The sequence below is a fragment of the Plecotus auritus genome (genome assembly GCF_963455305.1).
Source record: "Plecotus auritus genome assembly, chromosome: 12".
Classification (NCBI taxonomy): Eukaryota; Metazoa; Chordata; class Mammalia; order Chiroptera; family Vespertilionidae; genus Plecotus; species Plecotus auritus.
In genome coordinates, this window is record NC_137778.1 from 21,729,847 (window position 1) to 21,748,920 (window position 19,074).

The 19,074-nt window shown below is 37.5% G+C and overlaps 1 protein-coding gene across 1 annotated transcript in view; it reads right to left on the reverse strand.

Annotated features, from left to right (window-relative positions):
* Positions 1-5,305: 5,305 nt before the first annotated feature.
* TOR1AIP1 (torsin 1A interacting protein 1) overlaps positions 5,306-19,074 on the reverse strand; it is a 28,429-nt gene continuing 14,660 nt past the window's right edge. The window contains exons 7-11 of the mRNA XM_080648915.1: positions 17,847-17,900; positions 15,544-15,585; positions 14,895-14,963; positions 10,832-10,888; positions 5,306-7,885 (exon numbers count right to left, since the gene is read on the reverse strand). Coding sequence (XP_080505041.1) covers positions 7,098-7,885; positions 10,832-10,888; positions 14,895-14,963; positions 15,544-15,585; positions 17,847-17,900 — 1,010 coding nt within the window. The 3' untranslated portion in view covers positions 5,306-7,097. The remainder of the gene's footprint in view (positions 7,886-10,831; positions 10,889-14,894; positions 14,964-15,543; positions 15,586-17,846; positions 17,901-19,074) is intronic.

Sequence of the window (19,074 nt, forward strand, 5' to 3'; positions counted from 1 at the left end):
CATTCCGAAGGGGTGAGGAGAATGGTTGTTAAGAATTTTTTAGCTAACATGGTAACTGGTTATGGCTAACATTGTATCTTTGATGTCCTTGGCACTTTCTAAGTGCTCTCCATGTATTTCCTGACTTGATCCTCACGACACGCTAAGATAGTAGTTACCATGATTTCTCCCACTTTAGAGATCAGGAAACAAAGAAAGGAAGTCATTTGCCAGTGTCATTCAGTGAGGAAGGTGTGGAGCTGGGATTGGGACGCAGGCAGGCAGAAGCCAGGTTGTAGGGCCGGTGCTCTTCGCCATCCTTTTCCCTCCGTCTCTGTGCAATTGCCAATGCTTCTGATGCAAATGGACTCTACATTAGGAATTCAAAGCGGTGTCGTTTTGCATCAAGACCGAGAGAGGGCAAAAACAGAGGCTGCGTGGTATGCAGGGAAAGGTGACACCCAGGTTGCCTGTTGGTATTTTGAAAAGATGAACCGTGAGACAACACGGCAGGCCTTTAGTTATAAAAGTAGGATGCCAGTGTGGGCAAAGGTGAGTCAACAGGGAGGACTGTGTGATGACTGTCTCACCCGACTTGAACTTCTTCAGACCCTTGGTACGTGCAACACTGGATTCCACAAAGCTGAGCAAGGAGGAAAGAACGAACAGGGTGTAAAGGAGAGCCACCAATGAGAATATGCAGGTTGGAAAAGCACTCATCTATATAGAGTCCAAACAAACTGCGGGGGGAAATACCGTACATTGGGTCCTAGAGACTATACACACGGTGATCAGAATAGATGCTTTAAAGCCGGTTGCCTGGGTTCACATCTCTGCTTCACCACTTGCTACTTGGGTATTTAACTTTTTAAAACTGATTTTTAGGAAGGGAGAGAGAGAAACATCGATCAACTCTCTCCTGCACATGCCCTGACCTGGGATTGAACCTGCAGCCTGGGTGTGTGCCTTGACCAAGAATCGAACGGCCACCTTTTGGTGCATGGGACGCTGCTCCGACCACCTGAGCCAGACCGGCCAGCGCACTACTTGGATATTCTACTTTCTGTGCTTCAGTCTCCTGTCTATTAAACTGGATAACAATACCACTTCACAGGGTTATTGTGAGAATTAAGTTAACTAATGCATATAAAGTACTTGGAACCACTTTAATAAGCACTTGGTAAATAGCTAACAACATATTAAAAAGGGTGAAGGCAACTTAATACATATTCAGATATAAAGATCATTACATAGCTCTGTTCCATCTTTGTTGTACAAAATATGCGTAAGTCCATTTAAACTATGAGATTGAGAGTAGATTTTTAAAAAATGCTTGCCCATCAAGAAGTGCACATAATTACTGTGGGTGAGTGTTCTCTATAGAGTGCGGTAAGGCATGGAGCACATTCTCTTCTTGAGTTAGCCTAAGAATGGTGCTAAACGTGGGAAAACGCTGAAACATTAGTTTTGAATCAGGGCTACACGGTCGCCTACCACACCTCACTTGCCCAGGAAATGGACTGAAAACTAAAGAAAGCTCAGTGTTCTGTTGAAGATCTTACAACAAAGAGTAGCCATTATCTATTAAAATAGTACCCGGAGTTTTGGTAACTGTTTCCATTTTCAGCATAGAAAGCACAGAAGCAATGGAAAGAAATCAGGACACATTTGTCACAGAGCTACAAACTTATCTAGATAGAGCCATGACCAGGACCCAGATTGAAAAGCTTTCATAGTATTTCCATTACCTTTGATTTCAAGAAAACGAATTAACCAGTTTGACATCACATTATGTAGAGGTCTTTATATACTTGAAGATGTATTCAGTTGCCCCTTAACCATCTCTGCTTATTCTTTGGTCTGACCTCTCAGCAGACTGCCATTCCCACTCCTGGAACCTGTGACAGGGGTGACCTAGGCAATTAGGTTTAACCATGTATTAACCAGGGATATTCCAATCAGATCCACCCCTTGGTGTGTTTAAGTCACACAGGGGAAGTGGCTAAGGCGCAGTGAACCGGAGTAGAGAGGCAGAGGGAATGGCTGCTGAGGCTCCATCCACAACAGCCTCCCGGTTCCTGTATTTTCCTGTTGTGGGGTCTGAGACATATATCCTTACAGCGCCCACTCCACGCCTCCTCCTTTTCTCTTCTGCTGGTTAAACAGAGTTTTTGTTTATAATCAAACAATTCCTGGCTAAATACATGACTATTTCTACTTCAAACTGCTAAAAGGCAACATCAAGACGTGCAGGGAGAAGAATTCAGTCTACCACTGTGTGCTTAGTATTTCTGGGAGAGAAGACACATGAGCTAAATAGATTCTTAGTAATAGAGCACTTCGAAGATTCCTCTGTGAAGACACCACGTTCAATGATCAAACCTTGTGAATTCCACTCCTCACATATCTTTCTTATCTATCTTCCCCCCACACCATCTCTGAACTATAATATACTAAGGCAATATGGGAAGATGGAAGGAAATTTGCTAGCTCTTTTAAGGAAATTCTAATTCCAAATCTCACTGTGGAAAGATCTCAGGGCCTCCCAGCTTTGTCTCTTATCATTTCCCTTCCCCTTGGGGACCTCTCACTTATGATCCTTGCTTCACCAGAAAAGGGTTAATTTCCTTACACCACTGGGATAGCCCCCTTTGTCTTAAATTTCTTACAGCTCCACTGAATTCAGGGTGAAATACAGGGTGTCCCCTCAAAAATGCATGTACACTTAACAGCTGATATCTCTATTTTGAAAATGAAGTGTATTTTAATATATTATTCAGCATGTATATAGGGGGATGGATATGCTAAATATAAGTGTGTATATAGGGGGACACCCTATCCCATATAATAAAAGCCTAATATGCAAATCAACCGAATGGAGGAATGACAGGTCGCTATGATGTGCACTGACCACCAGGGGGCAGAGGCTCAACACGGGAGCTGCCCCCAACCCGCAGGTCCCAGGCCAGCCAAGGCGGGTGCCAGCGGGGGGCCCCCCCCCCGATTGCCCTGCTGGTCACCCCACAGATCAGCCCTGATCACCAGCCAGGCCTAGGGACCCTACCCGTGCATGAATTTTGTGCACCAGGCCTCTAGTAGTTAAAAAGGCTTGGGAATAACAAGGAAAAGCAAATCAAACACTGTAAAAGATACAACTTACGTACTCTAATTAAGTGAGGTGTCCAATTTTTATTCAACAAATATTTTGAGCACTCTATGTGATTATCACTGTACATGTAATGATGACACGCCTGCTCAAGAGGCATAAGGCAGTGGGAGTATGCTGACTGCTGTGTCAGTGGTGATTCAGGATGAATGAGAGCACAGAGACAAGGCAGCTAGACCAGTATTTGGGGGAAGGGAATTAGGGAAGGTTTCAGTGAAGTTGTCTTAAGAAAACCCCAAGGCCTTAAGAAACAAATATGAATGAGCAGAGCATGAAATTGGGGAAAGGGAGAGGGCAGGAAATGAAGCATTCCAGAAGGTTCTAAGCATGTGCAAAAGGGAAGCGTACAATGTGCAGATTGTGAAGGGTTATTCCTTGTTTATGCTCAGGTGACAGGCTCTATTTTTCCTACCACCCAGAAGAGTCCACAAGAATGCCAGGTTGCCTCTGAAGCTAGGCCACAGAGAGATAGGTATTCAAATTCAGTAACAGTTTCCTCTTTTTGACAGCCAATGGCAGCTTGCTCAGTTTGGTTTCCCAGACTCAGGATTGACGTCTTCATTCCAGGTGGCTAATGCCAGTAGAATCGTCATACCGTAAGATTTTGCCTTGACCTTGATAGGGACACTGTGGCAGAATAGTCCATTAACTTTACGCCTTCAGCAAGAAATGCTTCCTTACATTGCCAGCGTAAAGGCCACTTTCCAAAGATGTAAGATCACAGGGAAACTGGGGTTTGTCTTTAGTTTAGTCAGAAACTATGTAAATCCTTCTGTTACACTTCTCCTCACAGGATGAAAATCAAGGTTTTTTTGTTTTTTTGATTTAAAGAACTTTATTTTCCTTCTCCAGATAGGAAACCTACAAAATTTATTATGCTTTATCAGGAAAATACAGGGTCAGTCTTTCCCAAGAGGCCTCGTATTTCAACTCCATGGGCCAGAAACTGCTATTGGACAGACTGAACCAAGCCAAGGGGAAGATCCGACATTAATCAATCTACTTTCTGACCAGTGGCACACAGGGTCCCTGTCCTCCTCCATTCTCCGGATTCTATGTCTATTCAGTCACGTGAGCATGGCACTTAGGAGAAATGTGCACATCACCTCAATCATTCCCCACTCCTGGATTTATCTCGGTCCACTCAAAGTCTGCTTTCTGCCAACAGTAAACCCTAGAGGTCAGGAGGCCAAAGGTTCTCGATGTCTACCCAGGGTTCCTTTGGAGGCGCAGCAACGACCCTTTCTTTCAAGATCCATTCTGTACCTTTGGATCACGCTAACCACACCCAGTAATAACCCCGAGTTCCCAAGGCGGGATGACATGGGATGAGGCGGATGCACGGGATCAAGCCTGCTAGAGAGAAGGCAAGGTGGACGCAAAAAGATGAAGATCAAGTTTACTTCGGGTCTTTGTTTTGAGAATCGGAGGTTTAGGAAACTTCCTTAAATAGAAGGAAGTCATTAAAAGGGAAGCAAATTAAGTTCTAGACATTTGTATGATACAGTACTGTACTATGGTTTTCCCTGGACCAATGTTGTCACCCAGTGTCACAATGTGACTCATCTCTAGACACCCTAGTGCCTATTTTCAAGCTGATGACATTAAAATGTCCCTTGCAAAAGGATTATAATAACATAAGCAGAAAATACAATATTTTAGGCAGCACTGATCTGAAATACAGCTGTTCTTGAGCATATATTCCCAATGGGTAAAACTTGGTACTTTGGGGAGCAAAAAATATTACTCTTCATATGTATAAAGCACAAAACTATATACGGTCCATAAACAGATGCCCAGAATCAGAGTATGTGTGGTATTAAAATTTCAAGGGGATAGACAATTCAAAAAAATACATCTAAAAAGGCTCTTTAGTGAGGAGAGAATGAAAAATTTGAGAAACACTGCTACGATTCTTCTGTCAAGTCAGGAATACCTATATTAATTTCATTCTAGTGATAATTCAAAATCCCAAGATAAAACAGAAAATCGTGGAGATTCTACTTCTAACCTATGTACTTGGAACTGGATCCAATTCTGTGGCCTTTGTTTCTCCCAGCAGAAGTCACTCAAATTGTTCAAGTGTAAAGAAAACCCTAGGATTAGTAATTAAAAAAAAAAAAGTTGATGAATCATTAAGTTTACAACACATACAAAGAGTACAAACCAAGAAAAGTAAATTTATTTAAATTACTAAAATAGCTTTTGAAGTCATTTACGGATCAGCTGCTATAATTATTTTTCCAAAAAGGTAAGCAAAATTAATTACTTTAAAATTATTTTGGTCAGTGAAACATTTAATAAAAACAATTTGTTTCTCCATATAATATATAGGTATAAAATAAGCCTCTTCAAAAACTTCGTTTTAGAATTTTCTATAAATCAGACGATCTGATTTCTGACAGGAACAAATTACAATATGAGGTATAAATTTATGAATACTGGTAGTCTTAGGGTGAAGAAATTAGACCATACTCTATTACCAGTCATGGGATCCTCAAAAGGGCTGTTGATAATTAAAAACAACAACAAGATGGCTCTAGAATTTTAAGATTCTAAGAAAACCAAAGCAATTGATAGATGAGAAAGCTGTTACAGATGCAAAAGTTATAACCGAAATACTATAGTACAGTAATGTACAAGTAGTACATTTTAACATTCTTCACACATGGTAAAGTTCACTTTCTTTTTGGCTTGAGGCACTCAAGTTTATCATGTGCATAGTAAATCTTTTTTTTTTTTTTTTTTTTTTTTTTACCGAGAGGAAGGGAGAGGGATAGAGAGTTAGAAACATCAATGAGAGAGAAACATCCATCAGCTGCCTCCTGCACACCTCCCCACTGGGGATGTGCCCGCAGCCAAGGTACATGCCCTTGACCGGAATCGAACCCGGGACCCTTCATTCCGCAGGCCGACGCTCTATCCGCTGAGCCAAACCGGCCAGGGCTGCATAGTAAATCTTAATATTTGTTATAAGAGTCACTAAAGGAGACTGTAACAAGTGGACATGTAGAAAATTAAATCCTTCAATAGCCCACAAAAGCTGGTTAACAAATGGTCTACCAAATCCTAAAATTATATTCCTTTTTTTCCCTTTCTTCCCCAGAAAATACATTTCTTAATTCAAAACAAAACTTAAGGATATATCCAAAATAAACCGCTCTGGATTTACCTGCCCTTAAAAGTCAAATGAATAAGTATACTTAACCTTGTGATATCATGCTTCACAATCGTTGGGTGGACCAAAAATTTCTTAAAAGTAAAAAAAGGATATGTGAAAAACAAATCCCAACAGAGTGCAGTGAGAATGGAGTTTAGATAACTATGTCTGACTAAGTCTCTGTAGCTTATTTTAACATTTTACCTTTAAGAGTTATTTTCCCTCCTTTCCTTCCCCATTCCACAAATTCTCTCTGTTCCCTTGCCTCCTTCTTCCCACCCTCCAAAATAAAAGAAAAAAACAACAACCCAACACCCAAACACACACTCAGATGACCTTGCGTTACTTTTGTCCCTATAAGCAGAAGCTAAGGAACTCACGCCTAAATGATGGAAAAGAAAACAAAATGGGAAAACCCACAGTTGCATTTAGGGAGCTGCCTTACTAAAAACGAACTGTAAAAGGTCTACGTTAAAAATCAGGAAGCTTCGTAGGAAGGATTTTCTAGTCCTTCCCACTGGTCATTCCATAGTAATAATGCTTCAGCCAGCATCTAAATCGATCCTCTATGGGACTGCATATAACTTATAGTTCTCGGATACCAGTAACACAAATCTTAATGGAAATAGGGAAATGTTTCTCTCAAACAACAGGTAACAGGTTGGAGAAATGATTTAGAACTTTACTTCCTTTAGAAAGATAACAGTTCTTTCACAAAGATGCATTCTGTCTCTGGTTACAAAGTCCAAAAAATTCTCAGAACTCGGGACATGATTTCTCTTCTGTCACCGCTTATAAGCAGATGCCCCTTTTCAGGGCATTTTCAGGTTGTACAGGCAGGACTAAGTGGGAAATTCGGCTCCAGAGCCCACTCAGTTTGTCTGAGTCCATATGTTTGTAGGAGGTGGGTGTGTTAGAGTTGGTGAACTTGACTTGGAGGAAATCCCTCACCTTTTCTTCAATTTCCTTTAGGCCTAGACTGGTTCCAAGTGTTTCCTCCTCCAACAAGACGGTCAGGACTAAGGCTACATCTTTGAAGGCGGCATTTTCATGGTCACAATACTTATAGAAGATCAAAGTGGAGCCTGCGGGCAAGGACTCGAAGCGGTGCACCACGGCTGCGTTCTGGCCATTTTGGAACCCATTGCTCAGTTCTTGGTCCACCTCTAGTTTCACAGCATCACTGTCCTCAGTAGCTCTGCCTGTCCCATCAATCCGGATGGCACGGACACTACGGTAGGATGAATAGGCATCAGCGATTTGTTCACTCAGACACTTGAGTGCTTCTTCAGCATCACGGGCAGCCGTCAGCAGCAGGATAGCAGGCTGAGGACGAGGCTGGGAGCTGTTGAGATGTTTTTCCAGGAATGTTAGGCTCCTTTTCCACAGCTTCTCATCTTGACCTTGGTACTTATTCATAAGTTGTTTCATCTGGTTCTGGAACTCTTGCACAGCAGTGCTTTCTATCTCAGGAACACGAGTGTACCACAAACTCCCAAGGACAAGAATAGGGAGCACAAGAAGTATCCACCACCACTCCATCTTGACAAAAGATGCATTTTTGGGTTGTCCAGTCATGTCTGCTCAGGAAAAAAAAAATGACAGATACAAATATAAATTTCTTCAAGTCAAGGGCAAGTGACTTGTAAAACCAATATTAATCTTTTAAAAAATGTTTTTATTGAGTTTTTAGAGCGAGAGGATGGGAAAGATAGAAACATCGATGAGAAAGAGATCAACACAATCGTCTGTCTCATGCACGCCCCCTACCGGGGATTGAGCCTGCAACCCAGGCATGTGTCCTGACTAGGAATCAAACTGCAACCTCCTGGTTCATAGGTTGATGCTCAACCACTGAGCCATACTGGCCAGGAAAACCAATACTACTCTTTATAAATGGACAAAAGAGGAAGGAACTTAAAGAAGGGAGCTGATAATCTACTTTCTTAATAATTTATTACACATTTTTAAGAAACACTCACACCCATAGGTTTTAAGTTATGTGTATAAGCATACTTATATCTCTTCATTACCAAAATGGTAAAAACTCAGAGGAAGAAGTAAAATTTAAATGTATGAAATGGCATAAGCAAGTCAGAAATAATCCTATATAATAAAAGCCTAGTGACTGAATGGCGGAACGACCGCTCGACCAGTCGCTATGACAAGCACTGACCACCAGGGGTCAGACATTCAATGCTGGAGCTGCCCCCTGGTGGTCAGTGTGCTCCCACAGTGGGAGCAGCTGCTCAGAGGGCAGGTCCACAGCCACTCAACTGACTGCGATTAGCAGTGCTCCCACAGTGGGTTGATCCCCACAGGCCACACCCCCCACCAGTGCTCGAATCCCGTGCACCGGGCCTCTAGTATAAGTTATAAAACAAAACTATTATTACTACTGTTAATACTGGGGAAGTAAGCAATATTAAAAGATACTTTATAAAGCATTTTTAAATTTAGAAACCCAGAGTTCAGATGGCTAATTATTCAAGATAGAATTTTTAAGATTTTTAAGTATATAAAAAGATAAAGAAAAGGATGCACTCTAAGTGAACAACTAGCATATATTGTAGCTAGCTGTCCCTTTAGTTGCACTGATGCAAGTTAACACTCGTAAAATTTAGTTTGCAACTCATCCCTAATTATTATTGGCTATCATGATATCAAGTTACTTATCTATTGCTTTTTAGTTTATAAAGCACTCTCTCATATGTCACACACTTAATCGTTTAATATAATGGCAATGAAAATAGTTCTACATCTTCTAATTACTGACTGACTGCTTTAGGCTAATAATTCACTATGGACCTTTTAGAGCAATAGTTGTCCTAGATCTCATAATACTAAGACATTATTAACTTTTCCCACCACGTTGACACTTGCATTGATGGTATAAAAACAAATGATGCCTTAGAATGAATCACAGGGCAGTGGCACCAAACTGTGTGATTATAGTTTTTGTATTCTTCATGGCCATGCATTAAATTTTACTTAAGAATGTCCTTCATAAAGCAGTTAAAATTATGTATCTTACTATAACTTGAGGTTAATAAGAAATAATTTGAGCACAGATTTTAATATTCTATGTGAAGAAATTGGAAGCACTTTTTATTAAAACCGAATTTACTGGGGTAACATTGGTTGCTTAATAAAACTATACAGGTTCAGTTACATAAAGCACTCTGATACATAGCCCAATACAATGGTTGTCTCAGGAAAAGAACTTGTGCAACTGAGTTGTGAGCTGCCCTAGTGCTTCTTTTCATGGAATTTTTAATTGAAAGAACAAGTGACAAACTATGGTGAGTCGGATTTGCATATCTGATAGACATTTTCTTGAAAATGAACAAAGTGAGCCCAACTGACAGTATTTGCTGCCAATTATAAAATTCAAGGTTTCAAGTGAAAATTAGGGTTGTGGAAATATTGTATCTACTACTATCAGTTCGAAAGCTCCCAATTCTAAAAGACTTTTTTGTTGGTGGTGATATTAACAAATATACTCTTTTGATATTGTATTACAAATGTCTCAACATTTGGAAGAACTACATAACTTCGTGAATCAATATTTTCCAAATGACCAGTGCATGATAGTCTATTCAAAGTACAACGAAGACCAATAGGTTTTACGGAATACAAAAAGTTTGTTAATGTGGTCTCAGATTTCACATTTCAAACAGCAGTTAGAAACTACCACTTGTTGAGTTTTGGAGAGTATCAAAATTAAAATATCAACAATTATCTGAAACTATTAAAATTCTACATATCTGTATAAAGCTGGATTTTCTGCAGATACTTCAACCAAAACAATATATTGCAACAGACTGAAGGCAGAAGTAAAAAGTAGGTGAGTTCCATTTTGTTAAGCCAGGCATTAAAGGGATTGGAAAAAATATAAAGCAAGTTATCACTCTTCTTATTAAATTATTCAAAAATAAAATAGTAAGTCAGAAAAGAATTTTATTTTCTAGTTAAATATGGATATGTATAACCCATATTTTTTTAAAATAGAGTTTTTTGGGATACTTATTAATTTCACTAGTAGAAAGTGGTATTGAGACCAAAAAGTCTGAGAATCAGTTATTTTCTTAGTACTCATTCAGGGTAATAAACAGGCTTAGAAAACTAAACTTGCCCCCAATACTACAGAGAAGGTAAGCAATCTAATTCAAATACAGGCCTATAGACTCTCAAACCCATGACAATCCTGTTGTGTTATGCGATGTGAGGTCTTTTTTTTTTTTGACTCAGCAAGGTTCACTTGGTTAATAGTATTAGTAGCTTTAGTTTATTAACTTTTACTTTTGGTTGTATGGACAATAAAGTGAAGGGGGAAACCAGTTGTTGTTTCCTATCATTTACCCTTAAAGAATTTCACCGCTAGTAAAACATGTACTTTTCCCTCTGAAGTGCTTAAAATATAATTCTTCAAATAGCATTAAGTTATTCTGCTGTCAAACACAATTAAAGACAATTATGGATCACCAATTTTAAAGACTCACTTAATAAAAACTGAACAGACTTACGTTGGCTGAAGGTTGATGGAGACTGGTTTCCAAACTCTGATTTCTGAAAGCTGTCATCTAATGATAGGAGTAATAAAGACTATCAATTTATGTTTCATAACTTAAGTATATCCAACAGACAAAGAACATAAAAATTCCACTAAGAAAAAAAGGTGGAGATCAGCCAGAAACAGAAGAAAAAAGCGGAAGTGCCCATTAGAATGACAGCTCCTTGAGACAGGGACCTATTTCCCTCACAACTATTGACGGCATGTCTAGTACAAAGCATATTCTTAATACATTCGCTCCGTGAGAAAGCCTTCAAGTATCTGATCCAAATTATTTAATGGGACCTGTGAAACTTCTGGGGCAAAGTTAGGAGGTTCAGATAAGTACAACTATAATAAAAGAAAATATATACTATCTGAAACTGACATATATTGAAACATTTGTCTGGTGCTGATGCTGTAAAGGGGAAAATAAAGAACAAAATAGGGATTATGGACACTGGGCTATCTGGGTAAGGTGTTTTAATGTAAAGCTCCATCTTAACACTATTTTCTACCTCAAATTGATTCAAAGATTTCCTCTGGTGCTTCTGACCACTTCAAATACCAGTAATTTTTAGAGGGGCTTGGTGAAAAAGGTGAAGGGATTAAGAAGTACAAATTGGCAGTGACAAATAGCAATGGGGATTTAAAGTACAAACAACATAGGAACTAGAGTCAATAATATTGTAATAACAATATATGGTGCCAGGTGGGTATTAGACTTATGAGGGATCCTTCCTAAGTTATAGAAACAACTGACCACTATACTGTACACCTGAAAGTAGCAAAATATCAAATGTCAACTATAATGGAAATTTTAAAAATTTTTAATAAAATAAATAAAAAATTACACTAAACAAACTTTTCACCATTTTTGTTAATAGGCAAGTAAATCTGTTTTATGTTTGTGGTTAAACAATAGATTTCAAAAATAATTTTCTCACAACTTCATCAAATCTCTACTTCTATCATTACTTCAGAAAACAAATTAAAAACTACCCAACTCCTTTCTTTTCCCGCCATCTTTCTTGGCTTGGCCACAGACTCTAACTTCTAAGGGAGGTTACAGAAGGACAGGGGTTCAGAAGGTGGAGAAGTTACTCATTCATATGATCTATGTTTACCAACACTAACATTTATCAGTTGTCTGGATTCACAACTGTTATATATATATAAATTATCTTTCTGGTGTTTATCACCAGCTTTCATTTGAGAAATACTAAACTAAACTGGAGGAATAAAATTAGCACTGCCACGATCCAGAAATAACCTTATTTTTGGTCATGTAACAAAAACCTCAAATGAAGCAAAATGACATCAACCTTAACTCTAAAGACATATTGTTTTACAATTCCTACTTCAGCCCAGGACACTACATCTTTTAGAAGCTGCTAAATTAGGTTACCAAATATATAAATGCATAAAAATGTTCAACAGATTATGTTAGCTTGAATACCTCACTCCATGGCTGCAAAGATCCAATGAGAAAATAGTATATAAAAATGCTGTGAAGTGCTATACTACGATGATATTAAGGACAAATAGTTATATAACATGTAATATTTATATAACTAATAAAAAGTAAATTAAGAAAACAAAATTAACACCAACAAAATCTAGAAAATAATCTTATTTACAATGGTACCAGAAAGAATAAAATAGAACTAAACTTAACTAAGGAAGTGAAAGACTTGTATACTGAAAACTATAAAACACTGATGAAAGGAATTTAAAGCAGACACAAGTAAATGGAAAGACATCTCATGTTCATAAATTGAAGAATTAAATTCTTAAAATGCCCATACTGCCTAAAGTAATCTACAGATTCAGTCAAGCCCTATAAAAATCCCAATGGCATTTAAAAAAAATTTTTTTTTTAATATATTTTATTGATATTTTACAGAGAGGAAGGGAGAGGGATAGAGAGTTAGAAACATCGATGAGGGAGAAACATCGATCAGCTGCCTCCTGCACATCCCCTACTGGGGACGTGCCTGCAACCAAGGTACATGCCCTTGACCGGAATTGAACCTGGGACCTTTCAGTCTGCAGGCTGACGCTCTATCCACTGACCCAAACCGGTTTCAGCCCAATGGCATTTTTTACAGAAATAAAAAACAATTCTCAAATTCATATGGTACCACAAAAACTCCAAATGGCCAAAGTAAGCTTGAGTAACAACAATAAAGCTGGAGACGTCACATTTTCTGATTTCAAAATGTATGACAAAGCTAAAATAATCAAAACAGCATGGTCCTGGCATAAAAGGAGATATATAGACCAATGGAAGAGAATAGAGTCTAGAAATAAACCCACGCAGATATGGCCAACTGATCTTAGACAAGTGTGACTGAGCTCAGTCTCCTCAATAAATGATGTTTGGGAAAATGGATATCCACATGCAAAACAATGAAACTGGACCCTTATCATATACTATACACAAAAATCAACTCAAAATGGATTAAAAACTTAAACCTAAGAACTAAAATCATAAAGCTCCCAGAAGAAACACAGAGAAAGAGTTTCTCGATACTGGCCTTGGCAACGACTTTGTGGATATGGCAACAAAAGCAGAAACAAAACATGAGATTACATCAAACAAGAAAGCGCAATGAACTAACTTGAGACAAAGTAGGAATGCAAACAGGTAAAATACAAAAAATTAGCTAGCAATTTAACAACTAAAAGATGTATTTCTACATTCCAATTAGATCCTCAATGTAATTATTTTCCTTTCTACACTGCATTTGTAGTGTCTTATTGGAGGAAGTAAAAATTATACAAACTTTTTTTTTGAGAAACATGTCCACCTTATTACATAAAGTCTCCTAATTTTATTTTATTTATTTTTAAACCTGTACTGTTCAAAGTATTACAGATGTCCCCTTGTTTCCCCCACTGGCCCCTTCTAGTCCACCCCCGCCCCCTGGCCTTTTTCATACACATTTTTGATAATACTGTGCACTATACTTCACTTATCTGGAAGTAATCTGATATTAATTACTCAGAATATAGGATGTCCCCCAAAATGTATACACACACTTCAAATAACTATAAAGGCAGTGTTTATTAAAATACATCTCATTTTCAAAATTGAGCTCCCAGCCTTAGAGTGTGTAGATATTTTTGGGAACACCCTGTATCTAGTTAAGAACTAAGAAATAACATATAAAATCTGTGAACTTTCATAGAATATATACTCAAACTCAGTTTTATTTCCAAGAGTATCTCTCAGATCTTCAAAATAAGTTTTAACTTTTTTATACTGGTTATAAACAAATCCTAAGAAGCTGACTAATTAATAACCTTTCCTAGCTCTAGAAGGACAGGATGAGCAAACTGTAAGAGGAAATGATCTTCTGACAGCAGGTACACACAGCAATAAGAAATGACAGCCAGCAATAAGGCAAAGGCAAAAAGCTATCCCGGAGAGCATCCTTCTAGTTGCTAGAAGGGATGCTACCTCATTCATGAATTGCTTAATAAAGCCAATTAGATCTTGAAAAAAAAAAAAAAAAAAAAAAAAGCTAACCCAGTTTTGATAGCTGAAGAACTCACTTATATGTGGGGTACAAACTTCACTGCTGGGAAAAATGAATTGTGAACCATTACTGCTTTGCTAATGGGAAACAAAGGCCACAGAGCTTACCTTGTCCAATTATAGTTAGTCACTTCATGAGCAAGAGATACATGATGGGAATTTTTATGTTATCTACATAATAATAAGGGGTGATGACCTTGAAACCTACTATGATTAGGTGAGTAAAGAAGGGAGCGAGATTAAGGGTCACATAAGGCATGGATTTTTATTTTATACGGTCAAGGTTTAACATAAACACATTGCTACAGAAATTATGATGGACACTGAATTCAAAATATGATTGCTTCATCACATCTATTTATGGTATGTCCTTATTGACATCACAAACACCCTAAATGCTTATCTGAAAAATTACATATTTTTGTATGTTAAATAATCAAGAAAAACAGCAAGTAAAATTATTTCAATAATAGGTAGGGATTTACTAACTTACTTGGCATCTTCGTCCTTATTCTTACGGTTTGGTCAACCCATTTCTGAAGGTTTTTTTGATATCCCGAGCCTGTAGCAAACACATATATCAAAATACGATTTCATATACTTTGAAAATGTATACCATACTCCAGTGTTAGACAATGTCAAAGGACCACATTGGTGAGGATGAACCACTTCCCAGCAAAATAGGTAGCAAATAAATATACAGGATGGGCAAAACTGGGTTAATAATAATAACAGTAAATAATACAATAACTAACTAAATAATAATACAAGAATAAACTCACAAAATCATAACTGCAAACCTACTTCTGCCCATCCCTGTATAATCACCTAAGAAAAAAAACTCTGTACAAGTGCTTTGCTCTGGTCTGTGAAAATGACTGAGCTCAATAACACTTCAACTTGATTTCAATGTTAATTAAGAAGAAAAAGTTAACTCTTGCAAATAAATTACTTCCAGTAAAATTATCCCGAACACATTTCCACATCACAGAGTAACTACCACATATAGTACCAATGTGTGGTGAATTAAAAGGCAAAGAGGATAAAATGACTTAAAAAATCCTACATAGGTAGTACTTTTTGTTGGCAGAGTAATGACAGGTTAGAATTGGTTGACTAATCAAGAATCACCAACCACTTACTTGGCACTGAATGTTGCTTATCAAGAGCTGTGAAGTCTTGACCTGAAACAGAAACAGAGATAAAGTCATAGAATACTTGGAAATAAGAACAATAAAAATATTGCATAAATATTTTGCTTGTTTATTATAAATACTATAAATCAAAGAAACAAAAACAAAAACCTTTCTTTCATCAGTCCCAAACATATACAATATGTAACTGTTTTCCCTTTTCTAAACTTCAAAATGTTCAGTAATTGGATAATTAGTAGTAAGCTTTAGGATCAATATCATCAAAATAATGATGAACTGGCCGAAACCGGTTTGGCTCAGTGGATAGAGCGTCGGCCTGCGGACTGAGGGGTCCCGGGTTCGATTCCGGTCAAGGGCATGTACCTTGGTTGCGGGCACATCCCCAGTGGGAGATGTGCAGGAGGCAGCTGATCGATGTTTCTCTCTCATCGATGTTTCTAGCTCTCTATCCCTCTCCCTTCCTCTCTGTAAAATATCAATAAAATATAAAAAAAAAAAAAATAATGATGAACTGTCTTGAATGTTTACCAGGTACCAGTGTAATTTTACTTAATTCTCACATTTTGTGTGGTGAATACTATTACTATTCCTATTTTACAAATAAGGAAACTTAAATTGATAACTTGCCCAATTATATATCTCAAAGTAGTAGGGCTGAGATATAGACCCTGGCAATCCACATAATGTTATGTATTATATAAGCAAATTTGTGGACATTGCAGAGTAGTCATGAAATAAAGGATGCTGCTGCTGGTACTTAAGGACACCTATAAAATGATACATGGAACTTGAAAATGATATTACAATTCTAACAAGAAAAATTTCCAAATCTGCCCTGAAGAAATGAATTACTTCCACCCATTGATACAAGTATAAATGTAAATTTATTTTCAACTTTTTTTCCTGAAAACAAGTGCAATATATGCTAGCTGTAAAAGAAATGCACCTTTCTAGAAATAGATGTAAAAAAGAACTCCAAAATTTAGATGATGCTTGTGAGGGCATCATGCTTGCAGATGACAACTGCTAATGATACCTTATCAAACTGATGTTTTCATTAGCCATTCTCAAGAAGAAACACAAGAAAAATTTGCAAGGAAAAACTGACTGACACCTTAGAATCCAAAGTGGAATCAACTCAATGGGTGTTAGCAGATTTGAAAGTTGTTATATGCAAAATTTGGGGGCAACATAAACCTCGAAGCTGATGAAAGTTATACATTTTATAATATTTTAATAAATGAATATTGTTCAACTGATAATTTGCCTTCAAATGATATGGAAAGTAACACTTTTAAAAAATTTTTCATTTATTTAATGGAAACTTGCCTATTTTCATGTCATGCTTATTAATTAATATGTTTTTACTGATTTCAGAGAGAGTAAGGAAGAGGGAGAGAGAGAAACATCAATGATGAGAAGAATCATTGATCAGCTGCTTCCTGCACACCCTCTGCTGGGGACGGAGCCCAAAACCTGGGCATGTACCCTGATCAGGAATCCTGGTGCACAGGATAATAATGCGCAACTAACTGAACCACACCAGCCAGGGCAGTATACAAGGATATTTTTTTAAATCTATTAATAACTCAAATTCTGGGGCTTGATTTAAAACTGTGAGGGAAAAAAACAACCCAATATCATTTCCATTTAACCTAAGAAATACATATTCATTGTTGATAATCTGCAAAATAATGAAAAAAAGTGTAAGAAAAATGTCACTAATGATTCCACCACTCTAAACAAATCACTGTTAGCTTTTAGCACATTATTTTCTAATCTTTTCTTGAGTTTTATTTTCTCAACACTTTATTATGAAAATTTTCAAAGTTGTAAGCAAGGCTGTAAAACTTTTATATGCCCACCACCTAACTTACCATTAACTTTTTACTACATCTCATTTATCACTAATTTATTCATTATTCCAAGACTTTGCAACAGTTAAAATTATACTGCATATAAAATTTTATATCCTTATTAAAATATGTCTATATAAGTAGGCTCAAACTACATTAATTAAAACCTTTCAACAAATTTACATTGCAACCAAAAATATCCAACAAATCACTGAAAGCAGTTCTGCATTTTTTAATTCTAATTCAAGGTTGAATACAGAGATGGCTCACTCAAGAAGCAAATTCAAGATGCACGATGAGGGTTTTAAAGCATTCACCATACCCCCTTTTCAACATTTTACATGAAACTTGCAAAGGAGTATCTTTAAAAATGAGAGCAGGATTGACCACACCCACAGGTAGACTTTTAAGAGTGTAAAACGTGGCTTTCCTTACTTTGTGATGACTGCCAAGATGATTCTGGATGTTGACTTGGTCTGCTGGTTTGATCTAAAAAATAAAGAAGAAATATAGTACAATATAGAGTATATTTAACTTTTTAAGTGCACATTTTACAAGAGAAAAAGGAGTAATCAAAAGAGCAAAAATACTTAGATAAACCTCAGGGAACACCTGAATGCATAATTTTATAAGTTTCTAAAGAATCAAGTTGTATCTAAAACATTAACTAATTATTAGTCTTTCCCCATCCGCTTTTTCTTTTTTTACTTTATTTTTTGTTAATCCTTACCCGTGGATATTTTTCCACTGATTTTTAGAGCAATTGGAAGGGACAGGGAGAGACAGAGAGAAACATTGATGTGAGAGAGACACATCTATTGGTTGCCTCCTGCATTCAGATGTAGCCTGCAACCAAGGTACATGACCTTGACTGGAATCATACCTGTGGTCCTTCAGACCAAGGGCTGATGCTCTATCCAATGAGCCAAACTGGCTAGGCCCCCCTAACCCCTTTAAAAAAAAGAACATAGAACATGGTGCAAGGTAAGAGGAAATTTTGAAAGTTTGTAATAATGGATCTTCTTGAAATTATTAATATCAATTTTTTTCTTAAATTTCTCTTGCAAGTGGTCAATACATTATATTAATATGTTCTTAAAAACATTGTCATATTTAAGTGGAATTTATAGGTAAATCTGTTTAAAAGCAATCAGATTGCTATTTTGGCAACAGAAGCATTTGACACACTCAGGTATGGTGGCTAAATATCTATATATATAAAAGCCGAAGCGACTGGCTGACTGGTAGCTATGACACGCACTGACCACCAGGGGGCAGGGGCTCAATGCAGGAGTTGCCGAGCTGTGGTGACTTGGCAGCTGTGATTCTCAGGTGACGCACCTGGAACCAGAGAGAAGGGAGCCCAATTCTGGGGTGCATTACCCAAGAATCACCCTCTCACAATCTGGGACTCCTCGGGGGATGTTGGAGAGCCAGTTTCCCCGCTTCCCCGCAGGCCAGGCCGAGGGACCCCACTGGTGCATGAATCTGTGCACTGGGCCTCTAGTATACATATATACATATATATCTTTTTAATCCTTACCCGAGGATATTTTTCCATTGATTTTTAAAAATTGATTTCAGAGAGGAAAGGAGTGGGAGAGAGATAGAAACAACTTTTAAAAAAATACATATATTTTTAAATTGATTTTAGAGAGGAAGG